The 9,429-nt window shown below is 56.7% G+C and overlaps 1 protein-coding gene across 5 annotated transcripts in view; it reads right to left on the bottom strand.

Moving 5' to 3' along the window:
* Nucleotides 1-4,461: 4,461 nt before the first annotated feature.
* PTH1R (parathyroid hormone 1 receptor) overlaps nt 4,462-9,429 on the bottom strand; it is a 24,390-nt gene continuing 19,422 nt past the window's right edge. For all 5 annotated transcript variants that reach the window (XM_053599653.1, XM_053599654.1, XM_053599657.1 and 2 more), the window contains 8 exons: nt 9,237-9,429; nt 8,611-8,764; nt 7,094-7,154; nt 6,698-6,764; nt 6,351-6,445; nt 5,582-5,723; nt 5,442-5,483; nt 4,462-4,983 (listed from right to left, as the gene is read on the bottom strand). In XM_053599653.1, the coding sequence (XP_053455628.1) occupies nt 4,597-4,983; nt 5,442-5,483; nt 5,582-5,723; nt 6,351-6,445; nt 6,698-6,764; nt 7,094-7,154; nt 8,611-8,764; nt 9,237-9,429 (1,141 nt within the window). In that variant the 3' untranslated portion in view covers nt 4,462-4,596. The remainder of the gene's footprint in view (nt 4,984-5,441; nt 5,484-5,581; nt 5,724-6,350; nt 6,446-6,697; nt 6,765-7,093; nt 7,155-8,610; nt 8,765-9,236) is intronic.

Here is a 9,429-nt window from a genome sequence, read left to right as displayed (position 1 = left end):
AGTGCTAGGATTACAGGCATGAGCCACTGCTCCTGGCCTCACAACTGGGAAGACTTTGGGAAGTACCTATCCTCCCCCACAAAGAAAAACACCAAGGCTGGGTGTATGGCTCCTACCTGTAATCCAAGCACTTTGGAAGGCTGAGGTGGGAGGATCACATCATTTGAGGCCAGGAGTTCAAGATGAGTCTGGGCAACATAGCAAGACCATGTCTCTACAAAAATAGAAAAAATAAAAAAATTAGCCAGGCATGATGGCACACGCCTGTAGTCCTGACAACTTCAGAGTCTAAGGCAGGAGGATTGCTTGAGCCTAGGAGTTTGAGGCTGCAGTGAGCCGTGATTTTTGTCAGTATACTTCAGCCAGGGTAACAGAGTGAGACCCTGTTTCCAAAAAAACAAAACAAATACCAAGGCTGAAAGCGCAGGAGCCCGAAGGTGCCTAATAAACATAGGAACACAGAGAGGCCCCAGCTACCCTCTCCTCACCCACAGATGGGAGGCTAAGGCCAAAAAAGAACATCATAAAACGGGCGGCACCTGTGGCTCAAAGGAGTAGGGCGCTGGCCCCATATGCCAGAGGTGGCAGGTTCAAGCCCAGGCCCGGCCAAAACTGCAAAAAAAAATCATCATAAACCTGGAATCCTGGTCTTCTCCCTCCCCTAGATCGTGGCCCCTTTCCTGCACAGTCATATTCAAGGTAGCTGACCTTCAGCCCTAGGATGCACAGAATCTGACAGAATCCACACTCACCACCCCTCTGCCTTCAGCCTGCATGACGACCATGCTGAGGAAGGAGGGAACCTGTCACATGGGAATGCCTTCACCTTGGGTCCTGAGTGGCTCAGTCCTACTATGGGAAAGATTGGATCCCTGTCCAGGCAGCCGGAACCTAGCCTGGGAACCTGTTGGGGAGCAAGTAGGTTCTGTGCCTACTCAGGTCATGAAATCTGAGTAAGGACCTGACTTCCAAGGAGAAGCTGCGGCTCACAGAGGGAAGGTGGCTTGCTTAGAGTCACACAGACCCTGCCTGACTCTGCTGTCCTATCCTCCTTTGCTCATGCTGGCCAGTGGACCAGTCCCTCAGGCACAGAGTGTTTCAGTTGGCCATGGTGGCTGGGATCATGCTTCTGGAGTTGGCTGAGGCCATCAGGGACTGGAACTGCATTGCAAGCCCCACACCCCTGGGCCCCAAACAGGTCCCCACAGCCAGATCTCTCTTCTAACAACCAGAGCAGAACCAGTGCCCTCTCAGATCCCCAAGGCAGGTGCACATCCCCTCAGCCCTTAGGGCAGGGCTGTGTCTCCCTTACTGTTCTTAGAGCAGGACTGTATCTTCTCAGACCTCAGGGGCAGGGCTGTTTCTCCGTCACAATCAGAGCAGGACTGTGTCCTTTCAGACCCTGGGGCAGGGTCATGTCCTTGTGCCTCTAGAGAACTCGACCCCTTTTCCCACCTGCCTGCTCTCCCTCTGGTGAGCAGTCTGTGAACTCCACATACTTGGGGCCTAGCTCAGTCCTTGCTCTTGACTGGGGACTTGGAGAAGGGTACATGTGGATCCCCTAGATCCCACTCTGAGCTGGAGGCTGTGGACTCACTCTGCCCCCTGTCTTGGGGTCAGCTCTGTGTGTCAGGGCTGGATGGCTCCCACCCTCCACCCCCAGGAGGATACGTTTCTTCAAAGAGTCTTCAGAGGTCTTTCTCTCAGTCTGGACTGAGGGAGACAGGCCAGGGAGGGGCAGGGCCTGTCCACATGCCCAAGACAGGTGGGAAATGGACCTGGCCACCTTACTGGCCTAACTTGGAGTCCAGGGCAGCCTGTGAAATGCCTGGATACTGCAGCCAAGAAGACTGAGTAGTGGGAGTCTCAGAGCCCTCCTTCCTGCCTGCTTACAACCCAGCTCCGCTGCTGTTTACGTGTTCCCTGTGGCTTGGATGGGCTGTGGGGCCTTGAAGGGAGAAGTGACCACCTGGCTCCAGCCCCCGCTCAAGGCAAATAGGGTCCTGACATCCTTCCAGGCCTGCTGAGGGCTCCCACTTCCTCTGCCAACACCTCGATGTCCCAGGTGGGGCTCAGGGGCCTCTCTGAGGGGAGGCCAGCCCTGGCCCAGGGGCTCCCAGTCTCAGGGAGGAGACCTGATCCTAGCCTACGGGAATTGGATTGATGGGAGTGATCCAGTCCTGTCCTGGACATCAGTGTGAGGGGGGAAATGGTGCCAAGCCTAAAGGGGGAGGCCTGGCCCTGTCCTGAGTGCAAATATCCTGATGCAAGAGGACCAATCCTCATCTGGGAGGTGTCCAGTTAGATATGGGAGGCCTGGACACCAAACCCGAGAGAGAGTACCTGGCATGGCCAGGGAGGTGTTTGTCCAAAGGGAGGAATAGTTCTGTCTTGGGGTGGGGTCCATTTAAAGCAGTGGTTCTCAACCTGTGGGTTGGAACCCACAGGAACTATATTAAAGGGCTGCAGCATTAGGAAGGCTGAGAACCACTGAAAAGGAAAGATGGTAAGAAGCCAAAGGAGGTAGACATAGCTCTGTCCTTGGGGGCACCCTATCTGAGGGGAGGCTCAGCCCTGTCCTTGGGGTACCCAGTCTGAGGGGGAAGAAAGCCTTGTCCTGGTATTGGAGTAAGGATTGGTGTCCCCAGTCTGCAGGAAGAGGCCAAAGCCTATCCTATAGGGAATCCAATTTGAGAGGACAGGCTCAGTCAGCCTGAGGAGGAAGACAGCATTGTCCAGAGATGCCCAGGGGGGAAGATATTCCAGAATGAGTGAGCCTCCTGACAGAGGAATCTGGGCTGGGAAATGAGGCTCTGAGGCCTGGCCGACTCTGGACCACGAAGACCTGCCTGTGGGGTAAGTAGTATGAGCTGCCTTGAAGGCCCAGTGGTCTGGAGGTACCATAGTTCTGACCTGAGGGGATAGGTCAGTTCATACCTTGGAGAGGGGCATCAGCCATCCCTGGGGAGGGGGATGAGGGTCTGCCATGCTGAGGTCTCCTTCCTTAGGCAGTACCTCTACCAGGGTTCTTCCTGACGATAGCACCTCCTACCCCCACCACTGTCTCCCTGTATGGCCACCTGACTCCTAGCTGGCTACCGCTTCTCCAATCCTCGGGCAGCCTCCTTGAGTCTGCACATTGGAGCAGGGACTCTTCTAAATGCTCTCCCTCTACAACTTCAAGTGGCTCCCAATGCTTCCCAGCATCCATGGGAATGCTTTGTGTTCAGCCTGGCTCAGTGGCCCTTCAGGACCTGGCTTATGCCTCTCTCGTACCATTATGAATAGTTCCCAACACATGGATCTCCATGAGTATACCAGACCTTTGGATGGTAGTTTGCCCTGCTTACCATTTGGGCAGGCAGGGCCCAGCCTTAGGCTGCTGAGCACACGCTCACACCACATACCACCCAAGTGAGTTTGTTGTCTTGGGCCTCATGACCTCTTGCCTCACCCCCACTGGGTAGGTTAGGCTGTTGGAAATGAGGAGCACTCCTAGATGCCATCCATGGAGAAAAGAGGAAGACAATTTGAGCTGAAGAAGAAAAGGCAGGGCCAAGCAGAGGCACTGGCTTGTGCATAGGCTGTCTGTAGGCTTGAGCAAGAGCAAGAAGCTCATTTAGGGCAGGGCATGGGGCGGGCATGCAACTGGGCCAGCCCTCAGGGTGTCAGACTGAGGGAGGGTTGTGCCATTCTAGGGCCCTTGAATGGCCCAAGATGAGCGGGCAGTGTCCAGGGGGTGGGTAAGATGGTAGGGGAAGTTTTAGGTGAGGATGCTTCGTGGCTGTCCTAGGTGCCTCATGAGTAATGTGCCCAGCTTTGTAGACCCTCACCCAGCTACCCTCTGGGCTCAGACTCCTGGCTCCCCACAGTTCCTGAGCCAGAGCAGAGACCCCAGCCCATACTTTACTTGCTGGCCCTGGCACTCCCCTGCAACCTCTATCTGGTTTCTAGAGGAATGTCAGGCCTGGATGGGGATGAGGGTCATGGGTGGAAGGCTCCCTGAGGGCCACCACCAGACAGCCAGGGAAGGATCATCTAAGCCAGGGTTGGGGGTATAGCAGGGACCTGTGGGATCTGGTGAGAAGCATCTGCTGTCACCTTCTGCCCAATGTTGTGTGGGCAGAAGGGGGCCTGCAGCCAGAGGAGTTGGTTCAAAGGAGCAGCTAGGAGTTAAGTATGGAGAGTGTCTGAGGTGGCAATGGTATCAGGAGAAGGCTGAGGTCAGATTCCCACATGGGTCCTCTTGACTGCTGTCTGACCCCTGCAAACTTGAGCCTTTATGGACTGTGCCACTCGCCTCTGGATCCTTACCCCTCCTGGAGTGAGACCCAAAGACTCTTCCATGATTCACAGCCCCTCTTCCACTCCTGGGTGGCCTCCCCCCACTTCCCCATGACACCCAGTCCCTCCCCACTCAGAGCGAGTCTCCAGTTCAAACCACGGGAAGCCACACACTGCTTCCTTTTCCTTTTTTTTTTTTTTTCCCCTATTTTTTCTCCCAGCCCTAGCCCTAAGTGGGCAACCATCCAACCACCCGTCTCTTGGTTCATCTGTCCATCCACCAATGTCAGCAGGACCGACCCCAGTGCCTGGTCACATGACCGTCTCCCACTCTTCCTGTAGCAGGGCGGGTGGCCGCTCAGGTCCGGAGGCCTCCTCATCTAGACCTGAGCAGGAGCCATTCAGGAGCCCATCGTCCTTGGGAGCAGCTATGGCAGATGGTACGGTCTCAAAGGTCTCCAAGGCTGGGGCTTCTGGCTTGGTATGGTTAGGCATCTGGGGGTGGCCATTGGTAGTAGCAGTGGGTAGCAGGCGGGGGCTGAGAGGCAGGCCAAGTCCTGCACGGGGGCCTACATTGGTCATGCTCGTGTGAGATACCATTGGGCCATAGCTGTAGCTGCTGCTCCCACTGCGTGCCTTGCGCTTGAAGTCCAGTGCCAGTGTCCAGCGACTCCAAGATTTCTTAATCTCAGCCTGTACCTGTGGGCAGTAGGAGGGTGGGTAGTTAGGTGTGCCCACAACCCCAGCAGTGCCCCCATCCTGTCCCTGCAACACCTGGCGCTGAAAGAAAACAGAGGAGTAGGGTCTACTAGAAAATTCCAAGGCCAAATAAAAGCCCAGCACCCTCAGAACGTGGTGCCTGGCTGCAGGCTTTGGCATACCTAGAATCTACAGGCTCAAACGGCCCCCAGAGGAGCTGAGTCCCCCAATCTGGGTTACAGAGAATTCAACTGTGGGGCTGGGAAGACCCTTGGCTATGCCAGACATTGAAGAGCCCCCAAATCCTAGCACATCCTGAGGCTGAATCATCTGGAAAGACTTCTCTCTGCCTTCAGAATGTCCTCAGGGATTTTCTCAGAACAAAGAGAGAACCGGACAGAAGACAAGACTCTGAGGAAGCCCCTGGCACATATGCCTCCTCCCTGCCTACTGCTTACCTCGCCGTTACAGAAACAGTATATGATGGCGACAAAAAAGCCCTGTGGAGAGAGGTGTCTGGGATCAGGGGCGACCCCTCCCACCCTGCCCGCCCCTTCTGCCCCGCCCACCCTCGGCCAGCCTCAGCTGAGCCATGCACCTGGAAGGAGTTGAAGAGCATCTCATAGTGCATCTGGACTTGCCAGAGCGTCCCTGAAACCTCGGTGTACGGCGTGGCCATGAAGACGATGTAGTGGACACCAAATAGTGGCATGAGCACCAGCGTGGATTTCAGCAGCTTCCTGGGCCGGCAGGGCAGGTAGATCAGGGTCCAGCCACTTCCCCCTCAAGAAGCACCGTGCCACCCCATACCCTGCTAGCCACAGGCTCCAGAAGCTACAAAGGGACCCAAGGTTCTGGCCATCATGGGAGAATAAAGCAGTTCCCTTGGGATAGCTATTGTCACTGCAAAGTGTGAAGAGAGCCCCTTGCTTTACAGAGGTGTCCTGAAATGGACCACAAATTATAGCCCCCCTGTCCCTGGGCCCTCTGCACCTGCTGGTCCCTCAGCTGGCATGCATTCACCCTCCCATGCCCATTTCTGAGGGTTTCAGCTGAGCTGTGGCCTTTTTGGGGTCACCCACTGCTCACCTGTCACTTGGGCTTCCTGTGACCAGCTCTTTGGAGGAAGGTCTGAGTTTGTCCCACCCTTGCAGACCCCAACTCTAGGTCTTGGGGTGCCCCAGGGCCTCCAGAAATGAGGCAAGATACCTGTGGCTGGCCAGTTGGGTAGGTGGGGATAGCTAGGGAGTCAGAAGCTGGATCCTTCTCTTGCCTTTGTCTTTCCTGTGTACGTGGTGCTTGGATTCAGTGACCCCTGAACTCTATCCCCAGCTCTGAGGAGCCAAGGCATAGCAGGCATGGCTCACCGGTACTGCTGCCGTGTGTCACACCGGCCGGCGTTGGTCTCCCGTAATTTGGTGGCAAGTACCCGGACGATGTTGCTGAAGAGGATGAAGTTGAGCTGCGGGAGTGAGGGAGGCTGGGTCTCGAGGCTGCGTCCAGTGGGGTGGGGCAAGGACTCTGGCTCATGGTCCTGCCACAGGCCCTGCTCTGCTATGGATCTCTAGGTGGCTCTTTGGGCCTTTGGCTTTCCCATTTGGACTGAAGTGGGGATCAGCTGGTCCTCAGGCTTTTGTGGCTTGCACCCTGCTGCAGGTCCCTGTTGGGACTGGTGATGAGGCCCAGGTGCACACTCCCTCCCACCCCTGCTCACCACAATGGAGGCCAGGATGGGCACCTGGATGATCCACTTCTTGTTCCCAGAGCTCAAGTCCCAGCACCTGGGGGAGAATGCGGCATTAGCTCCCTCCCCTTCTGTTCCCATCCTAAGCCAGCCCACAGAAGCCTGAGTTGAGCTGTTCTGACATTAGCTGTCAGGGACACAGGAACAGGAGATGTTGAGTGTGACTAGGCCTCAGGCCACCCACATAGGCCTCTTTGCAAGTAGTCCCCTGTGACTCTGAGGGGGGTTCCAGCTAGAGGCTGAACTGGAACTCCTGGAGCTGAGGCCACTCAGAGCCAGGGTATAGGAGGCACCGTCATATGATTCACGGGAGGAAAGGGTACCAGGGGTGTTTCTGGACTGGCTCTCTTCTCCACTTGGACCTACCCAGTGTTGGCCAGGGTAGCCCTGACACTGACCCATACGGCCACGAAGACAGCAGGCAAACCTGTGGGCACAGAGGGGGCAGTGTGTGAGGGGCTGTGGATACCATCCACATCTCCCACCTCATCCTTGATGACCCTCAGCTCACTCTGTCATTGCCCTGATCCCCTCACCCCAGGCATGTGGGTTGCCTGGTGACAGAGCTACATTCTGGCATGTACTGCCCCACCAGCCTCTCCTTAGGGCTCTAGTCCATAGGACCCAGCTCAGCCCTCTGTCCCCATCTTGGTGCTGTGTCATATGCAAAACTGTGAGGCACATGTGAAATAGTACAGTATCCTTAATTTATCCAAGCCCCTGGACATTACCCCTTCTCCCATGAAGGGTGCTGCTCCCATGGGGGGAGCCTCTTACGGGCACTTTTTGTCCCAGAAAACCCCTCCCCCACCAACTTGGTTTAAAAGGTCCCAGCCCTCATGGATGAGGCTGGATACAGTGAGGGGTTTTGTCCCAGGCAGGAGCCACAGGGGAACCTCTGTGTGTCCTGGCCTCAGCCAGCTCAAGTGGTACACAGTACCTTTAAGTGAGCTTTGCCTCTGCGAAAGGACTCCCAAGTCCTGCCCCAACTAACTTGATGCTAGACCTGGTACACCCTTGGAGGGATAGGCATGATCTGAGTTTACAGTAAGGAAATGAGCTGTGACATTTCTGTCCCCCATAGTGCTGTGCACTCCCTGATCCACATGACTCCAGCCCACCCCGACACTTCCTAGCTCCTGCATTAGCTCCCAGGACCAGGTCCAGGTCTCCTCTAACTGGGGGGCTAGTCATGGTGACGTCAGGGTGAGGATGTGGTGCCAAGAGGCAGGGAGGCAGTAGCTGTTGACCTGAGGGCCTCTGGGTGATGAGCACAGAGAGGGCTCCAGCCACCCGGCCCACCCCTCTGTAGGCTGGCCAGTTGCCCCGGAGCCCAGCCAAGCTCTGGAGCTGCCAACAATAATGGACAATTATCAGTAACTAGATCCCAGAGCCATGGGGGGCTGGGACGAGTGCTCCATCCCAGTAACCCATTCTGTAGACAGGCTGCTGAAGCCCAGATGGTGCTGAGAGGCTGCGCCTATGGCTCTGGGCCCTGGACCCTGCAAGCCTGCAAGGTTCCCCCAGTCCATCCCAGTGGGGGGATTAGTGCAGTAACAGATGCTGGCGTAGCCCACAGCATTCAGGGTGGAAGGACGGTTCCAGACCCCAACTGCCCAGTCTGACCTCTGACCAACATCCCACTCTGATCATGAGCTGAGTCTTGATCTGAAAGTACCTCTTCCCTTCTCCTGAGCTGAGCCTCAACCCCAGGTGAACCTGACCTGGGGTCAAGCCCCGTTTCGTGAGTCTAGAATGGGGTCAGTCACAGAAGGGTGGCAGGCTTCCCACCTGCTGTCCCATATCCATGACAGAATATGCTATCCCCCTGCAACCCCAGGTCCCACCCTTGCCTGCGCCTCACTGCCCCTATGCCTGCATACCCCAGCCGAAGACTGTGAAGCCCCACAGGTACTTCTTCTCTGAGAAGAAGGCCATGAAGATAAGGCTGTGCAGGTACAGCCCCTCCACCAGTATCCAGTAGTAGTTGGTGGCCAGGAAGTAAAGGAAGAAGGTCACAGCCACCCGGCAGCCCGCCTAAGAGACCAGCTGGAGTTAGCCAGAGGGCAGGGCCTGCATCTGGGGAAGCAGGGATCGGCTGGGTGCTGGGAGGGGGAGCAGGGCTGGGGGAGAGGGGCACACCTGGTGGGGTAGGACAAGTGGTGCTAGCCAAGCAGGCAAAGAGGGGCAGGTGCCCCAGGGAGGGGGGCTTCCTAAGAAGTGTGTGTGGTGGTGTCAGGGCAGGAAGCTAGGTGATGGGGTGGTGTGGCTAGGGGTATGGAGCTGAGGCAAAAGAGTCACTCGTAGGTGGGGAGTCTGGATCACTCAGAAACCCTTAGCAGGGGGGTTGGCAGCAGAGCTGAGGGGTGTGAGGAACCCTGTGAGGTGGGTTAGAATGACCTTAAGCTAGTGGTGGTGGCAGGAGACAGGTGGGGCAACGGCCAGGCGCACAGGTAGGGGCTTCCACGGAGCCGGTGGGGGCACGCGCGGGCCGCGTAGGGGCACTCACGTAGCCGGCTGCTGCGGGGGACGACGGAGGTGCCTGGGCGATGGCGCGTAGCTCTTCCTCCGTGAGGCGCTCAGCCTCATCGAGCATGGCGCCAGAGTAGAGCACCGCGTCCTTGACAAAGATGCTCACGGCACGAAGCATGAAGGACAGGAACAGGTGCATGTGGATGTAGTTGCGCGTGCAGTGCAGCCGC

This window comes from Nycticebus coucang, chromosome 8 (genome assembly GCF_027406575.1).
Source record: "Nycticebus coucang isolate mNycCou1 chromosome 8, mNycCou1.pri, whole genome shotgun sequence".
NCBI lineage: Eukaryota > Metazoa > Chordata > Mammalia > Primates > Lorisidae > Nycticebus > Nycticebus coucang.
Note: the sequence above shows the minus strand (reverse complement) of the source record. Positions and strands in the feature narration are given on the sequence as shown.